At 39.8% G+C, this 14,166-nt stretch overlaps 2 protein-coding genes across 4 annotated transcripts; both read right to left on the reverse strand.

Annotated features, from left to right (window-relative positions):
• Nucleotides 1-259: 259 nt before the first annotated feature.
• Nucleotides 260-5,466, reverse strand: LOC111859770 (gap junction Cx32.7 protein-like). The gene is made up of 2 exons (XM_023842748.2): nt 5,021-5,466; nt 260-1,694 (listed from the first exon to the last, which is right to left on the reverse strand). Exon 2 carries the CDS (start codon nt 1,668-1,670, stop codon nt 603-605), a length of 1,068 nt encoding a protein of 355 aa, XP_023698516.1. The 5' UTR covers nt 1,671-1,694; nt 5,021-5,466; the 3' UTR covers nt 260-602.
• Nucleotides 5,467-6,131: 665 nt separating this feature from the next.
• On the reverse strand, nt 6,132-10,237 carry LOC111859788 (gap junction beta-1 protein-like). 3 transcript variants are annotated; one of them, XM_023842787.2, is made up of 4 exons: nt 10,034-10,237; nt 9,243-9,369; nt 8,810-9,032; nt 6,132-8,511 (listed from the first exon to the last, which is right to left on the reverse strand). In XM_023842787.2, the coding sequence occupies exon 4, from the start codon at nt 8,496-8,498 to the stop codon at nt 7,671-7,673; it is 828 nt and encodes a 275-aa protein (XP_023698555.1). In that variant the 5' UTR covers nt 8,499-8,511; nt 8,810-9,032; nt 9,243-9,369; nt 10,034-10,237; the 3' UTR covers nt 6,132-7,670. The 3 variants fall into 3 exon arrangements, with proteins under 3 accessions (XP_023698555.1, XP_023698554.1, XP_023698553.1); XM_023842786.2 differs by having other exon boundaries at nt 8,810-9,080; XM_023842785.2 differs by having other exon boundaries at nt 8,810-9,083.
• Nucleotides 10,238-14,166: the final 3,929 nt, after the last annotated feature.

Here is a 14,166-nt window from a genome sequence, read left to right on the forward strand (position 1 = left end):
TAACCATAAGTAACCAAGCAAGATACAAGAGTTTTCGCATTTTTAGTTTTTTCATTGCCGTCACGAATTTTTATAAAATACAGTCTATATGGAGAACAGGTAATTCATCCCCATAAGGTAAGAAACAGGTATTCATCACGTTGTGGGGGCATTTGGTCCCCACAAGGTAAGGTTTACCTGGACCACACACACACACACACACACAGGATAGATGTGTCTGCTTCTTCTACATCAGCATGGCATATAAAAACACCTAAAATATTTGAGAAAAATATGTTTTAATATTGTCGGGTTTGTTAAATACCAGTTTTTTACAATATGTATTAATGACATAGGTTGAATGGTGTCCAAAACTAGGCATAGAGCAGGACAAGACTTATGCAGCATGTTATGATTAACGTGTGGGTTGGGTAGCATGTTAATTAACGATGGAGATAAAACAACACATTATTTACGAAGGGTTTGAGAAACAATCTTCCCTGTGGTTTGGAAATGGCAATTTCCTCTAAAAATATCAGCACAGCCTCCAGCATTAACTGACCTCGTGTGTTATGCTCAAAGAAACTGGTTGTAGCTTTCAGATAACTACACATGACAAGACATCAGATCTTCAGGTCTTGTTTGGTCTTATTGTTGCTTTGCTTGTTGGATTGGCAGGATGTTTGCTGATTCTCTATCGTCAAATCTGACCCTGACCTTGAATGACCTATTAAGTTATTTGCCTCATGATTGTGATCCCACTCCATGGCTAAATTGTCCCTGTTTTGCTGGTTTGCTATTTTGCTGCTGTACGAATGAGAAATGGACCCTGCCCCGGTCACAGGAAAACGGCTAGTACCGGATTTACGTAACTGCTGCACGGACTGATATTCAGGGTATTCGGTATAACTGGGCAAAAATGGTACGGCAATTTTTTCTTGGGATTTAGATACAGGGTTGACTTCAGGCTGAGCTGTTCTGTGCTTCTGTCTGTGCCAGCACTTGGTGACGCACAAGTGAAATATCTCCATGAGGTTCAGCAGCAGTGAGATGCAGGCCACCACCAACATGAACTGGATGAAGATGGTCTTCTCGGTGGGCCGTGAGATGTAGCAGTTAACTGGCTGGGGGCAAGGGGACTCCTTGCAGACGTAGACAGGCTTGAGTTTGAAGTCATAGAGGAGATATTGGCCCACGATGAATCCAACCTCGAAGATGGTCTTGAAGACAATGTTGAAAACGTATGTGCGCAAGATGGTCCCTTGCAGGCGGATCTCGCCAAGTTCATTGCGGACGACGACCGCTTTCGTCTTTTCCTCCGGCAGTAAAGGCTGTTTGTCGCCCGCACGAAACCTCTGCTCTTGCTTTCGCCTTTTCTTCTCCTCCACGCGCATCAGGTGCAGGATGTGGCCCAAGTAGATGAGTGTCGGCGTGGAGACGAAGATGATCTGGAGCACCCAGAAGCGGACGTGAGAGATGGGGAAGGTGTAATCGTAGCAGACATTTTGGCAGCCAGGCTGCTTGGTGTCGCAGCTGAAGCCCGATTGCTCGTCTCCCCACACCCTCTCAGCCGCGGTTCCCAGGATAAGGATGCGAAAGATGAAGAGCACGGTCAGCCAGACCTTGCCCACCACGGTGGAGTGTGTCTGGGCGCTCTCCAACAGCCTTCCAAGTAGGTTCCAGTCTCCCATCAATGCCTGTCCACAGACCAAGCACTGCACAGAAACACAAGGCAGCGACCTTAACTAACGATAACAAGGCTATATTTTTTTATAAGTAACAAATATTCTCATTATTTAATTAAAATAAGCATTAAAGCATAATTTATACATGATATGGGGTTTGAGACTGTAGCATTATGTTTTTTACATTTATCCACTTTACTTGAAGCTGTCATCTATAATGCACTATAGATATAGCTTCATAATGCATTATAATGCATTATAATAATAATCGATACTTTATTGATCCCCGTGGGGAAATTCTCTTTACGCCTCCTCCAACTTGCTCTTTGAAGAGTAAGTTGTCCGCGAAGGGCAGCCACCTGTTGGGGCACCCAGGGAGCTGGGGGTTAAGGGCCTTGCTTAAGGACCCGCAGACGTGCTGAGGCTGGGTTCGAACCGGGGCCCCTCTGAACACAGGCACACAGGCTTAGCCCACTGATTGTTGGTATAAGAATTAATAAAGTGTTACAGTGTTTTCTATTGATGGTCATAAGGCATTATTGTGCTGATTATAATACTTCTTAAGCTCCAATGAAGCTCTCATCTATAATGCATATAATGGTCGGTATAAGAATTAAGGGTGCATTGTACGGTGTTATGAAGGTATCAATAGTGCATTAAAGATGAGAGCTTCATAAATCATTCATCATGTATAATAAATATGGCCATAATGTGCTTTTTGAATGTATTATAATGTGTTATGAATGTGTTAATTCATATATGATTCTTATAGACATGGAATTCATAGAAAGTGTTACCAACACCGGTAACTCAATATCAGCTGAACTACAGCCGATTTCTTCACTTGTATCTTCTTCCCTTTCTTCACATCGTCGAATTGCCAAATATCGATCACTTCAGAGTTTCCAGCTCTCAAGCATTAATTTCAACATTTACAATTTGACCAACCATCAGAAACACGGGGAAACCTGATGGTGCCGAACTCTGCAGTTGGTCTTCTCAGCGCTGGCATGTTTTTGATCATGATAGTTTTCTCGCAGCTGCCTGAGACATGAGACATGACTCTGCTAAATTTCTTACTCAGTTCTGTTCACAACCTTTTCCCTGTACTACACTACATGTGTGCCTGTGTGTTAGCCTTTCCCCAGCCGTTTAGTTTCCAAGGAAAACAAGTTTAATCCACTCATTCAATTTTTGACCTTCTGCTTTTACAATATTACAGTTTTGTGTGTGTCTTCAATTAGTACCAAGGGACATAAGAAGGGAAACATCTTAATTTTCTGCAATAGATGCCCGTGAGCCGGAGAGGGGCATGCAAGTCAGCGCCTTCTGTTTCCCTTCATGCCGTATTTATCTTCCTGCTTACTGTTTTCAGGAAGTTTTAGCACATGAAATTGTTCCCCGGCAGACTAATCAGTTAGAAGCCGGGATGGGTACCCTTTCATCAGTTATCTTAGGCGTGTCTAGTCTCAACATACGCCAAATACATTGATTATTTTGAGTTGCTAATCCAGGCGCAGTGTATGAAGAGGTTATGATTCATTGTGCCCAGCAGAGCAGCAGAACAGAGGAAGTCGTCTCTTGTTTTACTCATTATGTTTAACTGGCACTTTAAAGACCAGAGCAGGATATGAATGTCTTTGGTGGAAACTCAGCATTGTCTTTCTGAACATCACAACGCGTCAAAGGAAGACCTGTTTCCATTGAGTCCCAAGATACTTCTGCCTTTTGTCTACCTTTCAACCTTTTCATGCCACATATAATGTACTATTGAAGATTTAATTACTGTTTTGTGATATATTTTTATGTTGCACCCACAGTTCATAATTCAAGCAGACCAGCAACATCTCGTATATTTAAAGTGGTAGTTAGTGATGGCTAGTATAGATATGGATGATTATTGCTATCAGACACAGGTAGAGTGGACTGTGTTTGTTTTTGTATAACCTGTTTTAGACAGGGTATGTGAGTGGCAGTCACATAGCAGAAAGTGCACGATTACTGGAGCTCTCTGCTCTATCCAAAAGGGTCACACAGATTAAAACTGAACTGAACCTTATCTGTGATGTCAGCTAGGTGGGCATTCTGTGCGGATGTCTCACTGGCACTGCCGCCTGTGCCCTGTGCCTGAATCAGGAGCGTAGGAACTGGGGGGAATGTTTACGCTCCAATATTACCCCCCATAAATAGACCTTTGCCTTTAATATATGTTGTGGTCGCCCAGTATCAAATTCTCTTGTGTCACTGGTCAGAGTCACCTGTAAAACTACCTTCATCCAGAACAAAAAGCTTTTGCGTGCAGCAACAGATAGCAGAAAACATTAACAGTAATCACAATAATCATATGGACATACTGTATTTAAAGGGGTGAATGTTTCATTGTGACTTAAGCGACAGGTAGGTGTTCCATTGAATGGTCAGCTTTATAGTGGTAAACTGATGTAACGTAAACTGAATGGCAGTGTTATATTTTATGTACACAATACCGTGCAATACATTTAGGCAGTTTATGAAAATGATGTTCAAATGATCTTCATGTTGGTGTAAAACTATGATATTATGTCTGTCAAATTGTGTCAGTTTAGCCATTTCCTCTCCTAAAGTCACCCCAGTATGTAAAGCAACCATCCAATACACCCAACGTGTTTTTTGACTTGACCAGTACCCAACCTCATATGACTAAGCAATAACTTATTCACTTTTTAAAACTATTTCGATTAATTAATTAATTGAGCTGGATGTGAAATTTAACGAATTCGTGGAATGGCTGAGGTGCCCCTGAGGAGAGGTTTGGGAACTGAAGCAGCGTTCATCTAGCCATCCAACAAGATACCGGTAAATTTTTGGCGAGCGGAGAAAATTCTTGTCAGTTTTTCTTGTGTTACTCTTAATTTTCATATGTTCTAATGTTTAAATTGCGTTTTTTGTTCTGAGAAAATAAACCCTTATTACCCAGATAAATAGATAAACAGAATAGGAAATAGAAACAAACATTTCCTTTGACTGCCTAAGACCTTTGCACAATACTACACGTATGTGTGTATATACATATATATACACACACACACATACACACACAGACTATATATGTTCTAGGCAAGTATATACATACTTTATATAATTTATTAAAGGTTATTTCTATATTATTCAGAAACATAGCAAAAAATGGTCAAGTTTGTGGACAAAAAAGTTTTGAAGACATTAAAGTCACTAAGCATTGTATGTATCCCTTACGTATGATTTTGATGTATCAGTTATTAAATTCAGAAAACAGCCACTTGCTGCACACATTCTCTAACGAGAATGGCACAGAAGAATCAGAGACAGAAAGCACAATGCGGCAGAGCAGAACCCACCTGGTCAGCATCAGCATTACTGATAAGGATCTTCTTGAAACCACAGTCAATCCAAGCAGACTGATGAGAGGAACCTTAATGCATCTTCTAATTGTAATATTATAATATTATAAACATCTGTTATAGTAAATCTGAGTATATATTCTTCTGTGCTCTTTCTAACATAACACAACAGCCATTCAAATAGCCTAGTCTTCAATTTCACGTAGCCTTAATGCCGCTGAAACACCACTCAAGAAAGTTAGCTTCCCTTCTTCCTCTTAAATCCAGAGACTTGACGCTCCCTCTTGTCCGTCTTTACTCATCCCGCCCACCATCTGTGAACTGACAGCCAAACCGTCCTATCAGTGACGGGCACACAAACGAACGAGAACCTGCGCGGCTCCTCTGTCGTCAATGTTACAGAAATGATAGGAAACAACTGGTGGATCTGAAGGAAGATAAACAGGCAACACGTTTGAGGAAAAGGAAACACTCCATGGCTGTGGGGCTGGTTAATTTCACAGCCCAACACATCTCCAAGAAATATTTCCTGAAAGCATATGCTGCTTAATCAATGATAAGTCTGCTCTGTGTAGCCAGATCGACCTGAAATCACTGCTAAGTTACTCGTCACAGAAGAAATTAACTAGCTTGTCCAATATGCTGTTAAACTTACTGTAAGATGAAATTGATGCTGCCTGACACTGAAAACCTCAACATGCACTGAAGGTTTTAGGGCTGTTGGCTTCAGGTTACACTGATTGGGGAGTAAAATGAGTTAGAGAGTATCGAGGCACATACCTATTCTACGTCCACATACTGTAGTACATTTTTAGGGCAATCAAACACAGGCCAGAAGAATAAGATTTTCCAAATCAGAAATTATAAATGACTTTGTTTTGTAACATGAATAAACATGGACATGGATTTGGTAGGGGAGCAGTAAAACAAACAGCTGACACGTCCAAAGTGTTACTTTTACATGAAGGAAGATTGTCTGCCCCCTAGTGGCCGCAGAAAAAGCTGCACTAAGTAAATGAAAGGCCGCTGAACCTGTTACAACACACTTCTATCTTTTTGCAGGGTCAGTGTTAACATAGTTCCATTGAATTTGACAGCAGACAACAGCCAAGGTGTAGTTCAATAACATTTAATATTATTAATTAATAAACAATCACAATTTGTATGCCATATGTAAGAGACAGTACTTTTAGATTTGAGAAAAATTCAGCACTCTTTTTGCATTTATAATTGAATGTAAGAGATTAATTTTAATCAGCAGCCATTAGCAAATGTATATTTTTGGTACTGGCAGTCTTAACAATCAAAATGTCATTTAATTTAGATATGTCTTATGTAACACATTATCAATGAAATATACATATCTTCTTTACAACATTGTTTTGATAATATAGTATTATTCATGCATCTAGTTCTGTACAGTAAAAGTATATTCCAGATTTTAAGACCCATTTGCAGTCTTGTGATAAGCTTTGGTTGCAGCTTATAATTAGTACATTCTTCATTTACTAGTTTAACCACCAACAATACAATTCACCTGTTAAAAACTAAATCGTATGTGTGCATTTGAAGCAAATAAAGAAAAAAGGGGCAAAAATATCAATAGAAAAAAACAGAGAAGGTACACAATGAAACTTCAGCTGGTTCGGTCAAATACGTGTTAACCACTTGAAAAACAACAAACGTGTTATGCATCTTATCAACATGCAAAAGTTGTATACGGCAACGACTCAGTCATGCCCCTCCTGTTCTATAATTCTCCTGAGTTCATCTGGTTAGCGAAGCTGACATGAACAGTGAAGCGCCAGGGCGAGTGGATGGAGTCGCTTTACACTTAAAATGTCTCCGGCAGCCACAGTCGAGAGAAACCTGGACTTCGAGTTTTGAGGGAGCAAGTTCATAGTGACAGTATCACATCAGGTTTACACAGGATTCTTCGGTTTTTCTCGATACGGTGCATGGCCTTAATGAGATTCACATATGTCGAAATAAAAATCATGATTTGAGAAATGAATGCATACAATTTTCACAAGTACATTATTTAAAAGGGGGATGCATTACCTAAGCAAATTATTTCATAATGTGGTCATTATGACGTTATGTTCCTGCCTTGGAGGAAACCTGAGAAAATCGGTCCAGCACAGTCCTGCTCCTGATATCTCTCCAAGGGTTGGTTATCTCGTCATCTCATTAATGTAAAATATTGTACAGACACAAACAATGCGCAGTTAAAATAGTCCGTTGGAGCAATGGTCCACGCTGTCGATTTTCACCCATCCATAAGAAGGTTGCTTCTTGAAATCCTCTATAACAAAACGTAACTCTTGCTCCAGTGAGTTAAGGTTTGAATGGTCCTTTATAGAATCTCGACCCAGGAATTAGCAGCATCGGTTCTGTTTGCACCAGGAAACTCTTCTTTCCCCATGCAACTGTAATTTCAGTTGCACATTTAATTCATTTTCATGGTCTTTTATTTTTATCGGTATTATCAGAAAATGCATCTTCCAGTATTTTAATATATTCAAACTGTATATTGATATGGTTACTGTGTTCCTTCAATGCAATGGATGAATGAATGCGATTATTGGCATGTTGAGCCATGACTGATGTAGAGAGCTTGTTAAACATCGTTAAGAAGGCAGCCTTTCTAAAAAGCTGAACACCTTTCTCCTTTTTCCACTGGGTTCTTTCGGGTATCCTTGAATTTGGACCTGAAAGAATGGTCTGCAATGAGCTGATTGATCTCATTCTGCTTGAGAGAGGAAAGTTTTTGAGTAATCCAAGGTGCCTTTGAGGTTCCATCAGAACCATGGACGTGCCTGGCACAAGCCTTGCCCACCAAGTAGAGTACCTCAGCGATGTTGAGCAGGATGCAGACCCCAGACACAGCCAGCATGAAGATGGTGAAAATGGTCTTCTCTGTAGGCCGGGATACAAAGCAGTCCACCGTGTTGGGGCAGGGGTAGGAGTCGCATTTGACCAGTCGTATCATCTTGTAGCCGGGGTAGATCACGTAGAAGATGTACATGAAGGCCACCTCGATGATTATGCGGAAAACGATGCTGACCACATAGGTCCACCACAAGGCTCCGATGAGCTTGAACTTCTGGTTCTTGATCTGTTCCAGGTCCTTGGGGCTTCCCCGCCCCGACATCTTGAGGACCTTCTTGTCGACATGGCGACGGTGTGCCACATGCATGGCCACCAGCAGGGCGGGGGTGGAAACCAGGATGAGCTGCAGGGCCCAGAGTCGGATGTGGGAGATGGGGAAGAACTGGTCGTAGCAGACGCTGTTGCAGCCGGGCTGTTGGGTGTTGCAGGTGAAGCCTGACTTTTCATCTCCCCACACACTTTCTGCCGCCACGACAAGGACCAGTATGCGGAAGATGGAGAGGACGGACAGCCAGATGCGACCGATGCCAGTCGAATGTCTGTTTACACCGCTTATAATGGCATAAAAGGATGCCCAATTCATTTTGGTTCCGTATCTGAAAAAGAGTGAGAAACAGTTAAAAAATAATCTATACTTCAACAAAAGCCTCAATTCTATCATCATATTAATAACTGGGGCTTTAATTTTACTTCATACAGACACACCTACTTGCACGCCAATTTCATGGAAAAATAACTGAAACAAAGTTATTAAAGGATACATAACAGCAACAAAATCTAAAAGTTAACAAAGCCACAAAATCTAAATTTATGACTTCCCAATGACATTGTATGAAACAATGAATCTCGCTGCCCAGAACTGCAAAACCTTTAAAGTGAAAAGGAGTTACTTACAATCTTTAGTACTCTGTATTCCGTGGTTATGTATTCAGTCCATCAACTTAATTAATCCCATAATCGCAGAACGTTTTGATGAAAACTGCTCCATTTTTCTTCTCAAAGGGACGCCACCGTATTTCTTGCTTAGATTACCAGGCTAAGCAGCAGGTGTTATTAATATCAGTAACTGCCAGCTGTGCAGGCTTCATTGATCCCCCGGCACAGCATGAACACAAAGCTGCATTCAGGAGGAGAGCTCAGTAAGAAATCTCCGGTTCTGCACACACTGCTTAAGAGAGAAAGTTGATGGTCACACACCACACATGGGTCACCCGACCAACTGCACTCGGGCCAATGGCAGAGGTGTAACTGGGCCATGTGACCGCCATGTAACACGCCTCCTTCGGGTTACCGAAATGTTGAGGCTTTCACAGAGTTTAGTACATACCATGTATTCTTCATGGTCCAAAACACAGCCGTTAGGTCTTGTCTTTGGTATAGAATAATGGATCTGTAAGGTCTCCCACTTGGTGTAGGTGCCTCAGCACTGATCTACCTTAGTCTCCTGGAGGACTCTGAAATAAAGATGTTCATGTAGTTCTGTTACCATAAGACAGATAACAGAAATTCCAAATTGGTGTTTCATTATTTCAATATTGCCTCATTTCATTATCTCTATCTGCATTTTTTGCATCAGACAAGACAAAGATATTTTCTGGTCAATGAACAGTTATTTAGCATCCAAAAGAAATTGTGAAACATATGGTGATATGTTCCCAAAGGTCCTGCTGGCGATCTCCACAGCTAACAAGGAACGCCGCAATGACAAGGTGGCAATGTGTAAACACAAAGTCTTACTTGCTATGTTTTTTTGTTTGTACCTCAGAATCTATTGCGACAAGTCATCATTAAGACCTACTTTATTAGGGGCCAAACACTGAAGGTGTGTAGGCACCTATTCGAATTGTTAGTATTTTTCACTATTATTATTATTATTATTATATTCTGCCATGGGAGTCTATGGCAATCCATATAACCGACTGATAACTTTTTTAAAAATTTGGCTCATCGATAGAGGACAGTTCAACCTATTCAGACACCAAATCTGATCAACAGATTAACAAATTAAAGCCCAATCAGCTGATAAACCAACATGATCACTGATATCTTAGTACAATAAATGGCCCAACTACCAGAATGTTAAAAAAATATATATATACGCGAACTAAATATATTTACCTTCAGTTGAAGTGATGTACAAACATGTCCAGAAATTACCGTACTATGAATTACTTTTATTACTCTAAGCTGATTTATTTATTTCTTTTCTACTGAAAGGATTAGTTGAATAGAACACCATGCCTTTGAAAATTGCAAATGAATCCCCTGACACTAGCCGCTGCCCTGCACTGTAGAAGTCATATGCCCTTATATAAACTATTTACATACAATGGGGGCCTTCATTGTGCCAAACAAGACTCTTTACAATTCAGATCAAACGCCTCAATTTCCGCCTACCCTCAGCAAAAGAATGAATCTGTGTGGACACAAAAAAGCTTTTCCTGCATTATTTATTGTGGCGGACAGGGCAAGTGAATGGTGTTTCTGACATGAGTCAGGATCTAAGAAAATTATCCAGAAATTGATAATGCTGCACTGCTTTTTGGTGGTGTCATAGTACAGGATTCGTGGAATACAATGCCACTATATGAACTATGTTCATGTAACATTAAGTGGTGTATGTTTGTGAGAATTTACAAGAACAAAGAAATAATATACACGTGTGCTTATACTGAGCAAAAAATGCATAATTCTGCCTTTGATCAAACTTTTTTCTTAAATATTTAAATCAAATCTGTTTGCACTGAGAATAAACACAATCTGTCATAGTTTTTCTGTATATTTTTTTATTTACAGAGCACAATACAACTGGTTACTGCTATCACTACTGAAAAACATCTACTTATCTATAAATCTATTAAATGGTTTTACTGATACCATTATTGAAAAACATCTATCAATCTATCAAAACGTGTCAATTTTGGGTGTTTCTCAAGATCACAGAACAGCATAGAAATAGACTCGGTTTGTCTTGACAAAGTGAATTGCCATCTGGTTAGAAAAATAAATGGACTATTTCAAGGTCCAGAATTGAATTGCATATTGAAATATCACACGGCAGAAATGCGTCAGACTATCATAATGGTCCTTAAATCTAACATGAGAGTAGGGAGGGAAGCATTCAAAACTGTGATGACAGCCTCTCTCTCTGACGTCCATATTGTGGGCTGCAGATCTCTGCTGCAGATCAGAAGGTCAGTTCCCGGAGCTCCAAACGTAACGTCGTTGTGCTGTTGAGTCACTCGCTAGGTTTTTGATCCAGTAAAAAGTTCCAGTGACCTCGAGCATGCATCCAGACTGGTATGTAATGTCAGTTATCCATCCTCCTCGTGCACTGCCGAGTTTATTCAAGAGTGCAGCTCTGCCACCCCCATTTGGGAAAAAATTAAACAAAGATTTACAGTTTGCGGCAAACACATGGTGCGACTACAGGGGGGGAAAAAAAGGAAAAAGGCACAAGGCGGCCATTTGTTTGCTGTGCTTTTCGACAGCTTTGCGATAAACAGAACCTGCGTTGTGGTTTCTGGTGTCTTAAGACAAAAAGGATCCATAGCCCTGTTTTACTCAAATAAAGCCAACAGCAACTTTTATCTGGACTTTATATTTGTTACATGATACATTTTAACAAAAATGCCCCAAGAGGAAAAAGGAGTCTTTAGGTTTGACTGTGTTTACCACAAAACTGATAAACGTTGCAAACCCAATAAAATGACAACAGCAGCTTGTTCAGTAATGACTAGGGACACTTGGCCAGCTTAGCTTTTACTGTAACTATGGAGCCTTAAAGTCAGAACAAATAAGAACAAGTTTATTATCACCAGAAAAGTACTGAAAATTTTCTCAGCAGATTCCTGAAAGTTTGCATGACTCCCAGTTTACGTCGTAAAATAGCTATTTGACATTTTGGTGGATTTTCCAGGAAACACAAGGACTATTCTCTAAGCAAGACACTGTAAAGATTTTGATAGAAATATTTTATATGGCTGCAATGAAGATAGACAAGAAATTAGCCATAACACTTGATTGAATTTAAACTTAAAAACTGGGTACACTTCTAAGGTAGATCATGCTTACTTGTCACACTGAAGCAGTACAGTGCTGTGTGTGCGCAGTTGATTTTAAATAAATTTATGCTGTTTGATAATATGCCGTCTGCTTTGTATTTTTGGTTTTTATTTTTTTTGTCTTTTTGTTGAAGGACTGGAAGCCAAACTGTGAGAGAATTACTGATCTTCATAAAGTAATTTATAAAGATCCCATGACCATGATTATAAATGGCAAAAATTGCACACACACACATATATATATCAGCAAATATATACATATATATGCATATTTATATATACACACACACAGCCAAACAAAAATGAAACCACTACACCACACTACGCTAAACTAAAAAACAACAAACTAGCGAGCAATGTCCAATGAAAATGATATCATCGACTTCCTATAATGGCAATATAAAAACACAAATGTGGTTGTTCTGTTCAAAGCAGCTAATTATCAGTGTAGACACATTCTAGGAAAGAATGACTCAGAATCACATATTTTTATTTTGAAGCCCAGTTTCAATGTTTGTTTGTTTAATTTGTGAAAACAGTCATTCTCTAGTTTACTGAAGGTAATTTTTAGCAAAGAGCCCTACCTGTGGAATGTGTAATTGACCCACAAAGTGATGTTTCACCCCATATCACCATACATGTACTTTCTAACAGTTCAATCATCCATCCATCCTCTGTACTGCTTATCCAGAACAGAATCACAGTTATCTATTCATCTTAAATACAAGTGGGTATTCCTTTAAATTTATTATTTGACTGTGTATGTAATTACCACCCTGAAATTATGTTTGTTATGCCGTTATCTCCATTGGTTAAATTTTGCGCTTTCTTTGAATGCCTTTTTGCTGCAGTTCAAACAGTTCAAGATCCATGTATAAAGAGAAATTAAGCTGGATATAATGATGAATCCAGATCTGCAGAAGTTATTTAGACTGAGAAGTCTAAATAAAGTCAGCCAGCAGAAACAGCCATATTGATATCAGGAAACGAAGGATATGGTAGTACTGTACATAAATGCAGATACACACACTCACACACACACACACACACAAAGCCAGGCATGCACACAGATTAGGTATCTAAATCTTTGTAGGGACTCTACATTCAGTTCTATGGGCATAACCGTAATCCCAACAATGACAACCTTAACCGTAACCCTATCCCTAACCCCTATCTTCAACCATAAGTAACCAAACTAAATTTAGATTTTTAGTTTTTTTGATCACATTCACATATTTTTATAAAAATTATTGATTGTCACAGCTGACACACCACAGCACACAGTGCAGAACAACAAACTGTGTCCTCTGCATTTAACCCATATGTGACATTACGACATAGCAGGGGGCAGGTAATTCGGTGCCCCGGGGAGCACTGGGGGGGGGGCAGTACCGTGCTCAGGGGACCTCAGTGGTACCATGCTGGTCGGGGATTTCAAACAGCAATGTTTCAATCACAAGAGTGCTTCCATAATCATTAGGCTGTCAAAATGACATTGTGCGATGGTATATGTGTGTGTCTATATGTATATATATATATATATATATAAAAGAAATAATATACACAAGCTGACTTGCCTCCTAAGAGATTCAGGAATCAGCTACAATGTACCTACAATGATACATCGAAAATAAATAAAATTGCAAATAGGGTAGTGTGTGGCTCATTGGGTTAAGCCTCTGTGCCTGTGATTGAAAGGTTACCAGTGTGAGCATCGTCATTGACAGAACAGTCGCATCTGCGTTAGGCCTGATAAATGGCTTGACCCTGTGCTCAGACCCCAAACTTTGCTGTGTGTATGTCTCAAAGGGAAGCAAGACGGGATATGTGGAAAGAAAGCATTCCAATGGACCAGTACCGGTAAGTGTGCAAATGGCAAATAAGAGATCATTTCAATTTAAAAAAAAAAAAAAAGGTGTTTTTCTCTAACCCATGTTTATACTGCCATCTAGTGGTGTGATAAAGTCTCAACTGAGTTTCAGTTTTTATGCCACGAAGGTTAATTACTTTTTATTAATTAGACTCCCCTGGATTTCTGTTAATAAAAAGCTGTACTTCTTCTATTAAAATTGAGGAACCGTTCAGTAGTTTGTGGAAAGTTGACATTTACCAGCGCAACTTGGGGGCAGAGTGTGTGGCTCAATGGATCAAGACTCTGTGCCCATGATTGATCGGAAAGTTGCGGCG

Source organism: Paramormyrops kingsleyae, chromosome 10, assembly GCF_048594095.1.
Source record: "Paramormyrops kingsleyae isolate MSU_618 chromosome 10, PKINGS_0.4, whole genome shotgun sequence".
NCBI lineage: Eukaryota > Metazoa > Chordata > Actinopteri > Osteoglossiformes > Mormyridae > Paramormyrops > Paramormyrops kingsleyae.

Excerpts from the sequence above, each read along its gene's own strand:
- LOC111859770 (XM_023842748.2), bottom strand. The coding sequence starts at position 1,670 with ATGGGAGACTGGAACCTACTTGGAAGGCTGTTGGAGAGCGCCCAGACA.
- LOC111859788 (XM_023842787.2), bottom strand. The coding sequence starts at position 8,498 with ATGAATTGGGCATCCTTTTATGCCATTATAAGCGGTGTAAACAGACAT.